Source organism: Cryptomeria japonica, chromosome 7 (assembly GCF_030272615.1).
Source record: "Cryptomeria japonica chromosome 7, Sugi_1.0, whole genome shotgun sequence".
NCBI classification, from domain to species: domain Eukaryota; kingdom Viridiplantae; phylum Streptophyta; class Pinopsida; order Cupressales; family Cupressaceae; genus Cryptomeria; species Cryptomeria japonica.
This window is the reverse complement of record NC_081411.1, coordinates 475,349,356-475,365,155: the sequence shown is the minus strand read 5'-3', so window position 1 is coordinate 475,365,155 and position 15,800 is coordinate 475,349,356. Positions and strand designations below refer to the sequence as shown.

At 36.5% G+C, this 15,800-nt stretch overlaps 1 protein-coding gene across 2 annotated transcripts; it reads left to right on the top strand.

The window, feature by feature from the left end:
* Positions 1 to 1,191: 1,191 nt before the first annotated feature.
* On the top strand, positions 1,192 to 14,266 carry LOC131065732 (protein TPR3). 2 transcript variants are annotated; one of them, XM_058000345.2, is made up of 25 exons: positions 1,192 to 1,620; positions 1,719 to 1,898; positions 4,743 to 4,856; positions 5,118 to 5,276; positions 5,475 to 5,652; positions 5,761 to 5,884; positions 6,080 to 6,132; positions 6,313 to 6,451; positions 6,569 to 6,678; positions 8,520 to 8,589; positions 8,722 to 8,795; positions 8,989 to 9,084; positions 9,164 to 9,259; positions 9,409 to 9,536; positions 9,642 to 9,876; positions 9,977 to 10,135; positions 10,221 to 10,319; positions 10,526 to 10,672; positions 11,147 to 11,257; positions 11,416 to 11,595; positions 11,696 to 11,824; positions 11,915 to 12,010; positions 12,126 to 12,314; positions 12,409 to 12,578; positions 13,492 to 14,266. In XM_058000345.2, exons 1-25 carry the CDS (start codon positions 1,541 to 1,543, stop codon positions 13,700 to 13,702), a joined length of 3,327 nt encoding a protein of 1,108 aa, XP_057856328.1. In that variant the 5' UTR covers positions 1,192 to 1,540; the 3' UTR covers positions 13,703 to 14,266. The 2 variants fall into 2 exon arrangements, with proteins under 2 accessions (XP_057856328.1, XP_057856327.1); XM_058000344.2 differs by having other exon boundaries at positions 1,193 to 1,620; positions 6,017 to 6,132.
* The last annotated feature ends 1,534 nt before the right edge of the window (positions 14,267 to 15,800 follow it).

Below are 15,800 nucleotides of genomic sequence, written 5' to 3'. Positions count from 1 at the left end.
TTTCTATTTTCAGTCTTCTTATCATTTTAGCATTTCATTTATGCAAACACACTGAGATAAAGTGCCATCATGCATTGTTTACTTGGGATCTTGCACATCTTGTGCCTTATTGTACATGCACTACTTATAAAGTGCCATGTGGGGGTTAATGTTTGCCTTTTGTTTGCCATCTACCTTTGTCCAGTGAGTGTTCCTTCCACGACATTAGCCTCATGATGTGTGTCAAGTGAGTGTTCCTTCCACGACACTATGTACTTTCTCTGCACCTTCGATGTTCTTGGTTCTTCGTCATGCAGTTCTTGTTGGCCGTTCTTTTCAGTGTACCTATCCCTCTCCCTCTTCAACATTATGAGGAGGTTTGTCCTGTTGGTTCTAATGCTTCCGTGGTTCGATTGATCAACTCTTTAGGCTTTGGTTTCTCATGCCACATGTATCTTCGAGTTTAGTTGTTTGCCTTTGTTTTCCATCTGATTCGAGTAGTGTCACTATAATTTCCACCTTTCAATATAAGTCATAAAATAACCATATAAGAATGTCAATCATATCCACAACAAGATATTCATGACAAGTAAAATCCAAAATAAAAATAGAAATAAACTTTTAAGCATGTGAGAACTAATTTAAATAAAATGAGATATGAAGGTGATGTAATTTAGATATCAGAAATCTTATATGAAAAATGAGTGCGCACAAATAGAAATTACAATAATTAAGATTTTACATCCATTGACTGTGTTCCATAATAAAATAAAAAGATATTTATGACAAATAAAAAAAAAGAGTGAACTTAAGAATGTTTTTGCATGCCCAACAATCTAAATTAGGTAGTCATTGTAGCGTTTACTAAATCAGATAAGAACTAAGAAAAAAGGCAAGTGTAGAGTAAGAAACAGCAAATGATTAGGGTGAGGTGGAATGATGGGGTGGATGTGATGATAACTACAATAGTGCTAAATTGACCTCTACTGGATTGTCTTATTAATCCAACCGATGTTGACCAATTTAGCCATAATAAAATTTTAACCGGCTGGGTGATTTATTTTTTAATACCATCTCCCCACATGAAAAGTATGTGAGGGCAGCAAAATTGTAGGGCTATAAATTTGCCGCTTATACTCGAAAATTTCCAGATCTATAAGGTGCAGATTTATTCCAGGGAGTTTGGAGTGCATATATAAAATGGATGACACACAATTTATTTGTTTGTAGAGGGTCCCTCTTCCCAAGAGCTTGCAATGGATGGATACGCTGGGTAGCTTATCATGGATGGGGATAGGCAATGGCGCTTATCGGGTGGCAGGAGGATAGGAGGTTTTGTTTCTTCTCTCGGTGCCGTAGATGACGTGTACTTAAGGCATATTTTCTTCCAAGCGTTGGACTTGGACCTCCCTTCCCAATCCCCAAAGTGTGAGGCGTTATGACCAGACTTGTTTCGCACAGTAACGGCGGGGATCTGAAGGAGTTAGGGTTTGACGTTTAAAGATCTGCAGTGACATGGCCAGAGGATAAAAGGATCAGGGCAACGCAGGGTGAAAGGAAAATGACTTCCCTGAGCAGAGAGCTGGTGTTCCTTATTTTGCAGTTTCTGGACGAGGAGAAATTCAAGGAGAGCGTCCACAAGTAAGTTAGCATGTAGTCTGCATTTGCTTTGTATTCTTTGTACTGATTACTGTTTTCAATTAACCTTGAGGGGTATGGGGATGTTGTGCCATGGGCAGGCTTGAACAAGAATCGGGATTCTTCTTTAATATCAAGTATTTCGAGGAGGAGGTGTTGAATGGAAACTGGGATGAGGTGGAGAGGTACCTTTGCGGCTTCACCAAAGTGGATGATAATCGATACTCTATGAAGATATTCTTTGAGATTAGGAAACAGAAGTATCTGGAGGCACTGGACAAGTAAGCGCCAATCAAGTCCTTTTTTTTTCATAACAAATCTTTTATTTTGATAATTTTCTTTTAAACTTTGCGTATTAAAATATTGAAATTTTTAACGTTGCTTACCAAATACGACCCACACAGGCCAATTTTATGTGCTTTTGCCCCTTTTTTCTCTACCAATGGACAAAATAAAGTAAACTAATTGTGAATATTTAATTGGACTCTCAACAATTATCTTTAGCAGTTTATATGCAGCTTTCAGTCTATTAGATTGAGGAGGAGCATCGGGAAACAATTGTTTAAATTTAGTTAATATCGAGGTTTTCTGAATCCATTAGATTAAGGAGCTTATGGAGAAAAAAACTGTGAATTTAGTTAATGTAGACCTTTTAGATTATACGTAGATCACACACCCGTGAGTGCGATCTGTTATTAAGAAGAGAGGAAATGATAGCAAGATTGCAGAAAAAATTATATTTAAAATCTCAGTAGATGCCATGTAATTTAGAAATTAAAAAGTAGCTTATGGATTTATAAAAGGTTAAATAGCAACTGCCACGTTTTTTAATAATATTTCCTTTTTTTTTGCAAATTTTTAACTTTTAAATAAGTAGGAGGTATTATTATGATATCTATATCAAGATTCACTGTGTAGTTTTTAGTCAAATCTCAAATGAGAATGAATGGTCTACTTAGCACTCATTGCATCTAGGTGAAATTTATAGTGGTGAAGCATCAGAACTTCCTAGGATTAAGTGCACATGAGTCAGAGTAGTGCTGGGATTGGTGGCCTTCTGGGAAGCCCCGATGCTTCACACCTGTAAGCATTGTCTAGATGCAATGAATATAAATGAACCAGTCATTCTCATGAGATATGGGTTTGTGTGAACCATTGCTTATGAGCCTATGAAATATGGATCAATAAATTTGACTAAAAAACTATGCTATTGAATTTTAATATAAATATTATAACTTTTAACTAATTAATTAATAATTATTTTACCTATAAAATACGATTTAAGAAAACATTAAACAGTGGTATCCAAATACATTTTATTTTCTTATCCTTAATTGAGAAACAACTCCCTTAGCCACCGGACACAAACAGGTCCAGACTCTAGGCACTCAACATGTGCAGTTTCATTTCATTTCAACACGGTTCCTGGAGTAAACACTCAACATATGCACAACATCGTTTCTAGAGTAAAGTCACCCCACCTGGTTATGTCAAAAAGTGGTACCTCTTCCCAGTTTATGAAGGGAAGTGAACTCAGCACCTTAGGTGCCCAAACTTCGGCAGCTTGCTATTACACCATACGATTATTTGCATATCCAGATACACATTGTTTTGTTTAACTGTGAAAGTTAAAATTTTCAATAAACAATCAGTTTTCTAAAGTGTCATTAACTGCATTTTTTCATATTTATTGAATTTTTTAATAAACTATACCTTTTTTTTCCATATATAAGGTCTACCGAGTAAAATGCTCTCTGCAAAAGTGGCTACCTAAGTATCAACCAAACAATTCGTTTAAAACAAAATGAACAACTTTTGAAATGTTGTTTGCTTAATTTTTTAAAATTCCATTTTCTTGGTTGTACATATTTGAGTGCCTGTTGAGACTCGTTTTATTTGTAATCCAGCTACATCTTGAAGAGTTATCAGCAATGTTTTTATTTTGTCATAGTTTGCCTTGAGCTGAGGTGAGTAGTTAGCTTAAAGAATTGCTCACGGCTTCCAAAAATACATGTACCACAAAAGATATTGTTATTGGAGCATGATAGTCCATGGCCGTTAATATCTGATGGAAAATTCTAAAGTTGCAACAGCTTCAGATAAATATATGCAATAAACGAACCATGCAAAAGACAAAAGCATTATTTAGTGACTACTTGAAAATGACAAATCATGACTTGCCACTGGTATTCGTGTGGATTTCATGTAAAGTATTGTTTGTAATAAATAAACATTTCTTTGCACTTGTTTCTAACTATCTGCAGCTAAGAAAAATGGGTGACTATTTAAGATATATCTCTATCAAAGAGGGATTACATGACTTAAACCATGAAGTGCGACTTAATCCGCCATCGTTAATATTGTGAGACAAACATGACTTATAAGGCATTACAACTTACACGCTCCAAAAACATTGCCAATGGGGAAAGATGCTAGAGCATGAAAATCCTAAGTGTTGAATGTTTGCTCCATTCATCCCTTCCCAAACAAATGGTTAAAGGTGCTTGTGTGTAGCCATCTTAGAGATGACTAAAAGCCACACATGGGTCAAATCTGACAAAAAAATAAAAAAGCTGAATACTTGAACATTATTTTAATTCAGATATGGTTTTTGGTCTCCCTTAAAAAATAACTGCAAATGCAATGAGAAAGAAATTTAAAATGTTTTGAGTTGAATTGAGTTTAGCGATATGTTTGATGTCTGATTAATATGCTTTTTTTGCACATGTTCTGATGTCTTTGGCAGCTGTTTAATTGCTGAGAGAATGCATTTTGCTTCTGTTTCCAAAGTTTCAATTTATCAATTTAATACAGTATAGACTGCAAACGATTTGTGACATGTGCAGAAACAATTAAAGAAAAGTATTCTTTTTGTAGCTCTGTACTTGTATTAGTTCATTTGCATTCATTATTTAATTCTTTAAGATCATCTGCAAATTGTGACAATGCTCTGCTTTTTTGTAATGGTTTTGTTTTGCTGATTGGAGGAGTTCCCCAATAATGATTTGCAAAAAATTATTGAAACTTATTCATCTTTAAGTGCTCAGAGTGTGTATTTATGTGTATGATTGGACTTGTCTGAATTGATAACTGATACAATCAAGATGCATCTTTTATTGTGTCAGACAAGACCGAGCCAAAGCAGTGGATATTCTAGTAAAAGACTTAAAGGTTTTTTCTTCATTTAATGAAGAACTATTCAAGGAGATTACACAGCTTCTTACGTTGGAGAACTTTCGGTTTGTAGCTTACACAATCTCTTAGAATCTCATTGTATTAAGAATATTGGCACAGTTGCATATTGAGCCACAAGTTTGCCTGCGTCATCACAATATTGCATATTGTATTTCACTCTGGACATACCCTGTGGCATCCGAAGTCATCAAAAAGTGATATTGCAACATATTCCTCTCGGGGATATCTACTTTCTTTTTGATATACTACTTGTTTCTTATTTTTAATTAGTTTTTGGAATCTGGTTTTGACTGCATGCACATCAGAGAAAATGAACAGCTTTCCAAGTATGGTGAGACGAAGTCAGCTAGGAATATCATGTTAGTTGAGCTTAAAAAGCTTATTGAGGCTAATCCTCTTTTCCGAGACAAGTTGCAGTTTCCCACCTTAAAAACATCGCGCTTGAGAACACTCATCAATCAAAGGTTTGTATTTATTAGCTTTGGGATTGTTCAGCTATAGCTTTGCTCATATTTTATACAAGGCCTGTGAGTGGTAACTCAAATCTTTGGTTACATGTGTTTGATGAATCTTTTCTTGGTTCTTGAATCTGTTTACTAAGTTACTTCCATTCAAATTACTCATTATAAATTCCTGGTTTTGGTGCTTGATGTTTCTTTCAGTTTGAATTGGCAGCATCAGCTTTGCAAAAATCCAAGGCCCAATCCAGACATAAAAACGCTTTTTGTTGATCACAATTGTGGACAGCCAAATGGAGCACGGGCACCATCCCCTGCAGCTAATCCTCTTATGGGAGCAATTCCCAAAGGGGGAGGCTTCCCGGCACTTGGTGGCCACGTGGTATATCTCGTATTACATTTTGAGTGATTTAAACGAGTTTGTAATCAATTTCAGTAAAAATAGTTGTGATTACTTGTCTAAGATTTTTGTTTGAACTTCTGATTGCAGCCCTTTCAACAAGCAACTGCACCTGTTGCTACTGCCCTGGCAGGCTGGATGGCAAATACTGCTCCTGCACCTCATCCGGCAGTTTCTGCAGGGCCGATTGGACTTGGTGCTGCAACAAGTACAGGTACCATATTCATAGACATCAATCGATTTTTATTATTATAATTGATTTGGGAATCATTATGATTAATCTCTTCTTTAAATGGCATGTTTATCTTACGTTGTTCCAGTAAAACACTTTTCCTGTTTTTTGTAGCTTCTTTGCTAAAGCGGCCTAGGACTCCTCCTAATGTTAACACAGTTGATTATCAATCAGCAGATTCTGATCACCTTCTGAAACGAGCAAGAGCAATTGGGCAATCTGGAGATGAGGTTTTTTGAATTTGCTTGCTTCATATTGTTTATTAAATTATTTCTATAAACATATGCCAACAAATATAATTTAATGGCTGGTGAACTCCGAAACTCCAAGTGATAGGGAATTCAGTCTTTTGTAGGAGCCGAAGTAAAATTTTAGGATCAAATGCAATTTACTTTAAAGTAACTTTGCAGGTTAGCTATCCTGGTTCAAATCATCCACAGCCCTTATATTCACAAGACGACCTTCCCAAGAATGTTGCAAGGATTTTGAATCAAGGTTCGACCGTGACAAGTATGGATTTTCATCCAGTGCAGCAGGCTATACTGTTAGGTATGGCATTGTGCTTAGATATTTCTCATTTTTTATAGTTTGCTAATTTAAAAGTGCACTGTTTCTCTTTGACTAATGATAAAAATAACATATATTTTTTCTGCACCTATTGTGTAGTTGGTACAAATATGGGAGATATAGGTTTGTGGGAAGTAGGATCACAAGAGAGATTGGCAATAAAAAATTTTAAGGTGTGGGATCTTGGAGCTTGTACTATGGCTATGCAGGTATTACTAATGACCTTTAAATCTTTATAAATATAAGGAAGTTAGCATCATCATTCCTGGATATTCAAATGTATGTAACACATTTTATATTATAAAGTCTTCAGGCTGTTCTTTTGAATTTTCAAGGTCTACTCGCTCTGATATATATTATGCAGATACAGGCTGGAGTTGCTTAGTCACTTGGTCTTGTCAACTTGATGAATGTTGGTGATTCATAGATTTTTTTTATTGATAAAATAGTGAGGGTTCTATTGGGGCTCTCTCCCTTGGGAATAGAGTGCAAAATACATACATGAAACAGTAATAATGACCAAATAACAGTAAAAGGGCTTAATCTCTACAAGCCAAATGATTTCGTCAAACCCATCAACCCCAAATGTCAAATGTAGAAAAACCCGGAAAGCCTACATAACCAGCTGCCAAAACCCTTCAGCAACCCTTTCATCGTATACAAAAGATTGGCCATGCACTGCAGGGAATTATCCAGCCTCCTGAGCACATCTCCAGCCAGAGACAGAAGGGGCAACTAGGAAACCAGCTCCAATCTTCTTTCCTGCAAAATAAACTGAGGTTTCACCTCCAGAGCTAAGTCTTACAAAAAAGTACTAATTCCTCCTGCTGGTACACTTCCCAGATTTCATCTCTCAGTGCACAGATTTCATGTACACAGTGGTTGGGACCCAGAGATTCCACTGCTGCTGCTGCTGCTTCCTCCTCCATCACTGCTTACTGCAGGGTAAAACCTGGTAGCACCAACCCAATGATCCACTCCCTGATAGGTTTTTGTAGCACCAAATCCTCCAGCTTCGAAACAAAATTAGCAGCAATGGTTCTCTTGCACCTGAGCTGTCCAATGTTTTCCAAACCCGCAGGCCCAAGACACATTTCACCATTTTCAGAATCTCTCATTTGGCCTAGCAAAAACTGCCCTCAACCTGCTATTAAAGAGTAAGCCGCAATTAAAGTGGTCATGCTGGCTCCCCTCCACCCATGGCCTGGCCATCGTTCCATACCTGGCTGTGCATCTCTACACCACCTGCAACCTGCACTCAATGACACCCAGCTGAGCCTAGAAATACAAAAGATGTGAAAATAATTTAAATGTGCAGCAATATGAAGTCATTTGTACGCTCTCACTCTAAGAGCCTACCACCTCTTGCAATTGACACCTATAGAAAACATAATGCCAAAACATAATAGTCACCAATCTTCTTAGTGGAAATATGCACACTATCTGTGGTATTATGGAGGGCTAAAGGTTCTGGCTCTTCCTAGACCTCCAAATGTTCACTGATTACTGACATCAAAGTATCCATTTCAATGCCAAAGTTAGCCAAATGATCTGCCACCTTCTTATGCTCCCTTATACGGTGAAATAGTAAACATTATCAAATGACAATTTTTACAGAGCTTCAGTGCCTCTTTTAGTAACCGTAAACTTCTAACATCTGGCACAGCCCCGCAATAACCACCATAAAGTCTCCTTCTACAATTAGTTTTCTGCAACCTACAGGAAGAGCCAATTTGATTCGCTTCCTATCACTGTTAACTATTCTGCTTCGTATATGTCTTGGATCCCAAGAAGAAAAAACCCACTTCACAAAACAAGCCTCCTCATTAACCTTGTCAAACCTGGGTTACCTCTAGAGGCCTCATCAAAATTGAGCTTCAAAAAACCCAATGGCAATTGCTTCCAAAATTGCTTAGTCCACATCACTGGTTTACCAATTACCTCAGGAATGGGGGGTGGTTCATAGATATTTCAATAACTTTCTTTCTTCTTTGTTTGCTTGTTGACTTTATTAAATTACTCTAACAAATGATTTTGTGGGGGACAACAGGCAGCACTTGGCAAGGATCCTGGTGTATTAGTCAATCGTGTCATGTGGAGTCCAGATGGGTCTTTGTTTGGTATGCAATATAGCTAGATTTTTCTTGTTCTATGAATATAAAACTTGTCTATACACTCTAAGATATTGTATTGTAGAATCTCATCAATTTGAATTTGACTGTATGATATCTATGGTTTGTTACTGTAAACAGGAGTTGCTTATTCAAAGCACATCGTGCACATATATACCTACCATGGTGGTAATGATTTGCGGCAGCACTTAGAGGTATATAAACACTTCCCTTTGAGCTTTTTTTGATAACCCTCTTACTTTTTGTAGAGCTCCTGCTTGTAATAGAAAAGCATGGTGTTATGTTACATGAGATGTATCTTGTTATATTGTTCCATGCTAATAAGGGCATTGGTTGTTCCAGTGGACTTGCTGTTTTCTACATGTAACAGTTCATGTCTTTTGACAGATTGATGCTCATATTGGAGGTGTTAACGACCTTGCTTTTTCCAATCCCAATAAGATATTGTGCATCATTACTTGTGGAGATGACAAAACTATTAAGGTTTGACAAACCAAACTTATTTTTATAGAGTTTAAGTCCTTGGAAATCTCAAATTAATAAAAGTTTAATTGTGCAACAGGTATGGAATGCTGTTTCTGGAGCAAATCAGTATACTTTTGAAGGTCATGAGGCACCTGTATATTCAGTATGCCCACATTATAAAGAAAATATTCAGGTAATTAGTGAGTTGGAAAGTTCAGGGATTTCTTCATTTAAATATGACTTAGGACAGAACTTTATCTTTTAGGCTCTTATTTGAAAATATTAGAGTTTGATAAGTTGTCAACTTAAAGGGTTTTTCTTTTGTGTGTCTCAATGCATCAGTTTATCTTCTCAACTGCTCTTGATGGAAAGATAAAGGCCTGGTTATATGATCAGATGGGCTCAAGGGTTGATTATGATGCTCCTGGTCATTGGTGCACGACAATGGCCTACAGTGCTGATGGGACAAGGTTTATTGTTTTTCTTTCTAGTGGTTTCTTTTGTGGAGAGTCTATATCTATGATCTTTGCCATTGGATTGGCAATATGCTTGAAAAAGATGACAATTTTATGCAGGCTATTCTCTTGTGGAACAAGCAAAGAAGGAGAATCTTATCTTGTTGAGTGGAATGAAAGTGAAGGAGCTATTAAACGAACTTATCAAGGATTCCGTAAGCGCTCTATGGGTGTTGTACACTTCGATACAACTAGAAATCGCTTCTTGGCTGCTGGAGATGAATTTATGATCAAATTCTGGGACATGGACAACACGAGTATCCTAACAACAGTTGATGCAGATGGTGGATTACCTGTATGTCTTCATAATGTTGTTTATCTTCATAATGTTGTTTACTTCTATTTTTGTGTTTTGGAGCACAGATGTTTCTCACTTGTTTTCTGTCCATTTTCAGCCTAGTCCCCGTCTTCGGTTCAACAAGGAAGGAACCATTTTGGCTGTTTCAACAAGTGATAATGGCATCAAAATATTAGTCAATGGTGATGGTCTTCGATTGTTGCGCACATCTGAGAATCGCAATTTTGATGCTGCAAGAGTTCCTCAAGATTCAAAGGCAAGAATCTTACATCTATTTTATTGTTTGGCTCTCATGCTTACATGTTAAGAATAATACGTCTCGACTGATATTGATTCTGCAGTTGTCTGTAGTAAATCAAATAGCAGCTGCAAATATTCCGGCTGGACAAACTGCTGGGGGATCTGATCGTGTTGTTTCAACAGTTTCCATGGTTGGGCTGGTAAGTCTCTACTGTTATGATTAAAATTTTAATAGAGGATGTGCACAGCAACAAGAGGTCTTGTTATGATCTATTTTGCAACTAGTGAATGTTTTGAATGCCAGGGAAATTTTATGGTAGTCGTTAAAATTGTTTGCTAAATTTATGGTGGCGAGATTCAAAATTTGCTAAATAACTTAAAATGATGGAGTTAACCAATTTTTCAGAATGGAGTAGATTCTAGAACCATTGGGGATAAAGCAAGGGTGGTAGATGATCCAGTTGACAAGAACAAGAATTGGAAACCAACTGAAGTAAATGAGCCAGCTCAATGCAGATCCATAAGACTTACTGATAACCTACCTCCAAGCAAGGTATGTTCTAATTCCAGTTTGAATACCTCATAATGGATTATTTGAGGCTGCTCCCATAAAAGATATTTACAGTTCAATATGAACTTGTTATTTTTGTTCCTTGCAAATGATTATTTAACAGTGCATGTGCTTCCACATTTATGCTCATAGATATTAGCATCAAGACAGGAATAGTCAATAAGGTATGAAGTTCAAGATTTTGTCACTGTGCAGGCATTTTACTATGCACTTGTCTGATTAACCATAAGAAGCCAGTGCTTTGGAAAACATACCTGATTTTCATGCCTTATCAAGTGTTTCATGGATGCTTTAGCCCAACTTTAGAATGTTATTGTTCGCTGTGTTGGCATGTTTTTGAATGTAGTCATTCCAAAACTATCCATTCATATATGAATGTACTCTCTAGTCATAATCTCCAGGCTTCTTATTATTCCATGTAAGATTTTGAAGGATTTTTCTTTTTGTAATGTACAGGTTTCAAGATTAATATATACTAATTCAGGAGTTGCAATCTTAGCTTTGGCTTCTAATGCTGTTCACAAGCTTTGGAAATGGTCACGAAATGAACGCAACACAAGTGGCAAGGTTTTTTTATTTACCTCTGTTTATGTGTGCTTGTGTTTCTGCTATATCAATCAATTGAGAATCTTTCAAGTTTTATCATTTATATGCTCAAAATCTGTTCTAATTGCCTTCTACTGAATGCATGAGAATTTTTTTCTGAGAGAGATTTTCTTTTACAGGCAACGACAAGCGTTTCCCCTGTGTTGTGGCAACCAGCTAGTGGCATACTGATGACTAATGACATAAGTGATACTAACCCAGAAGAAGCTGTGCCTTGCTTTGCTTTATCAAAAAATGACTCCTATGTTATGTCAGCTAGTGGTGGAAAAGTTTCGTTGTTCAACATGATGACATTCAAGGTAAAGAGTTGCTGAAAGATGGATAACTGTTTATATCCATATTTGGAAGGAAGATTCTCTCCATTTTATTTCTTTAATACTTCACCTATTTTAACTGCAGACAATGACGACCTTCATGGCACCACCACCAGCAGCAACATTTCTTGCTTTCCACCCACAGGACAACAACATAATTGCTATTGGCATGGAAGACACCACAATTCAAATTTACAATGTTCGTGTAGATGAAGTATGATTCCAAACCTTGGTATAAATATTGTAGTTCACTTTGACATATATGTTCTTGAACCAATTTATACAATATGATTACTGGATGCAGGTGAAGAGCAAGCTGAAGGGGCATCAAAAGAGAGTAACAGGGCTTGCCTTTTCTCATGTGCAAAATGTGCTTGTATCATCAGGTGCAGATGCTCAGGTAATTGCCATATAATCCGCCTATTTTTCAAGCTTAGGGTGTGCATGTTCTTAAGCCAATTGAGTAGGTTGTATACCAGATGATGCAATGACACTTGGGATTTATTGCATTACAGCTTTGTGTTTGGGGAACAGACAGCTGGGAAAGGCTAGGGAGTAAGTTCTTACAAATTCCAGCAGGTAGAGTACCATCAGCACTAGCAGAGACTCGAGTCCAATTTCATCAGGACCAGATGTACTTTTTGGTTGTGCATGAAACACAAATTGCTACATATGAAACCAGTAAACTTGAATGCCTTAAACAGGTTTGTTGTAGATATTACTTCTTTTGCTTCATTCAATCATAAGGTGGAATCTGTTTCTAAGCGTCTGACAAATTTCAATTCTGGTTTATGGCAGTGGGTGCCACGGGAGTCCCTTTCTGCTCCAATATCATATGCTACATATTCATGTGATAGTCAGCTAATATATGTCAGCTTTTTTGATGGTGCTGTGGGTGTCTTCCATGCTGCTTCACTGCGCTTGCGATGTCGAATTGGTCCATCTGCTTATCTTCCTCAAAATGTTAGGTAATGGAGATCAGAAACATTCTATGTTGGAAGATTGATTAGATGTTTGAATTTCCCTTAGGTAAATTTTCTGGTTTATTGAATGTAACAATGTGGGGCCAAGCATGTTATAAGTCTGGATGGTGTGGTAGAATGGGCAAAAGGGACCTCTCTGAAAATCAAGAGGAAATTTCTAAAGCATCTTCCAAGCCCAATAAAATCATGTTACCAGGAAATGGGGGTACTTGGAGACGCTGGAGACTGGTACTGGTACTGGTATGCCTAATTTTCAAAAATAGGAGACGGGGGGTACTTCGGGACACCAATTTTTTTTTAATATAATTTAATAATTTCTAGAGAGTATCATGACATAGAACTTTGAAAAGAACAGTGGTAAAGTTTAACGTTAAATTTAAAATTGAACAAAAATTGAAATTAAAATTGCTTATAATATTAATTCTAAGTGGCCTGTGCATTGGGAAGTTTCCGGAGACGTTTCCGGTACCGGAGATGCATCTCCATCTCCAGTACGCGTCTTAGGGGGTAGGAGACGGGTCTCTTGGTAACGTAGTGTAGAATGTATTAAATAAAATCTCATAGAATGTATTACTAACACAACTTAGAAAAAAAATATAAAGATATATTTCATCACCTTACAGTTAATCATTGTACCAAAATATCAATAATTTTTACGAAGGCAATATTTTCTCACTTTACAATTATTTATTGTACCAAATATCAATAATTTGACACTGCAAGAACCATTTACTTCCTGTGTATATATATATTTCAGACTTTCAGTTGTGGATTAGCTTTGGTACAAGAGGGCATGATTTTGTGTTTTAGCTTCAATAGTTTCAAAAGAGGGTATTGTCATGGATGTTTGGGCTGTGACCTAACTTTTGACTCTATTTGCTCTCATTTTATTTTGCAGCTCTAGTGTCCACCCACTTGTTATTGCAGCACATCCTTATGAACCAAATCAATTCGCACTTGGATTGTCAGATGGGGGTGTGCAAGTTTTGGAACCCTTAGAATCAGAAGGCAAGTGGGGCACTGTACCACCAGCTGAAAATGGATCGGCAAGTAACATTCCATCTGTTCAAACGTCTGGAATTCCTGCTTCTGAACAAACCCCAAGGTGATTTGTATCAAAAATTAGTTTTTCACCCCAAGGTATACTTATGATGCTGATCACAAGTCCATTTATTGTGTGGCCTTGAGTCATGATTTTGCATGGTTTATTCCCTAGCTGTACATGGAATGCTGTAATGCCAACTCACATCAATGTTCTGAGTCAGGCAGAGTTTCTTATGAGGAAAGATCTTGATTAAAGCGTGTTAAGTTGTCCATATCAAGTCCTAGCCGGAAATCCTTGTTAGGGTACTTAGTAATCAATATTGAGGCCAGTTTGTGGCTATCAGTATAAAAATTCATTTGTTTGTTTAAAATTTGTGAGGTTCACCCCTAGCAAGCCATTATATATTGCTGCTTTCTGTAGAAAATGATCTATTTATTAGGTTCCGTTTAAAGAATCAGATATTTCAGATATTCATTGAAGCTTGCCAATTAACTGAAAAGTTATTATTTTGTAAGATTCTAACAATTTTGGAAATGAATTCCATTTTAAACATATATTTCTATTGTAATATTGTTAGATAACTGCCAACCATATGGTGGCATTCTAATGGATCGAGTGTTCTGCTACAGTTATGTTTGTATGAATGGCAGATTGAGATGGCCTACATTTCTTTTACTAGGCTAAACATTGGGATCGAATAACCATCTCTTTGTTGTTTGACCTGTTGCATATCTGATATTTCTTCTTGTGTTTGATTTATTATGATGATGTTTATCCTTTTATTTAAGGATATTGTGAAATGTTGCTTATTATTTGTGGGTTGAATTGGGAAAACATCCTGCTTTTGGAGGTTCATAACTCCCTTGGTTGCAAGCTCTATATATGCTAGATGGCAAATGTTGCTTATTTCTTTCTCAGGAAATGTGGGGCATGTACAACAAAGTCATTATAGTTGTATGGTTGTACCACGTTTGCATGTTTTTGGTGCATTTTTTTGAAAATCATATATTAGTATTTTAAATTTGTAAGGTTCAGCTCTTGCAAGCTAGCATACGTTGCTGCTTTCTGTTAAAATTATCTGTTTATGGCTATGTTACTTGGGGACGAGTCTTCTATCTAACTACCATTTCCAGTACGTGCGCTCACCTATCATGCAAAATTTAAGGGATGTGTCCTAACTAAGCCCCATGTTACAGGGATGTCTGGGACTTCTACATGCCCATATTATATTTTTTATAAAAAAACACATAGTAAGGACATACATTTTACTTGGCCATTTATTCTACTAAAAAAAATTGTTGTCCTCTGGCCAGCACTGCTTATTCACACTAGTATGCATTCGTAATGGTATTGCAGTTTTGAATGAACAGTATAATAGATGATCTTATCATTTTATCATGGTTAAAAAATGGTCACACTTTTTAAGTGGATCTTCCTTCAAGTGGGGATCAAAATAAGGTATTTATTACACATTCTTCTTGAAATGTCATGCTATAGGAGTGTGATATACTTTTCTACACATATGGTGAATACTACTATTTTTGGCAGGTGTACTGTGGTGGGGCATAAGTTCTCCTCATTGCAGTCAATGGGATTTTGTCCCATTTTCTGTGTACCTATAGGTAGATGGATTTTAGTGTAACAGTCTTAACAAATTAAAACAAAATCATAAAATATGCTTCACCACCATTCAAGTAAATACCTCTCATGATCTATGCAATCCGTACTTGCCAGAGTGATATTCTGTTTTCTAAATTTTTACTGTCTAGATTAGTAATCATCCATATTCCATCCAGACATTTTTGAAGATAGCATTATTATTATATTTTAATTTAATCAGAGGATTCAACTGCACAGTTTGACTCAAACACTATGCAGTTGAATCCTGATAAAACATCATAATTTGACACACTATATAAAATACTTCCTACTTGTCAGGATAACTTTATTTTCAAAGGTGGTTTGAAATTATAATAATATATATACTTCTTATGTGGCATCCTTTGCTGTCCCCAAATCGTGACCTTTGTGATTGCTCTCCCAAAAAGTAGATCCCGCTGCCCTAGTCCTGGAAACACTGTGCAACGTAGGATGTATGCGATTTGAAAAATCATATATTTCAATATTTCATGGAAGCTTTACAATTAATTGATGGATTATTG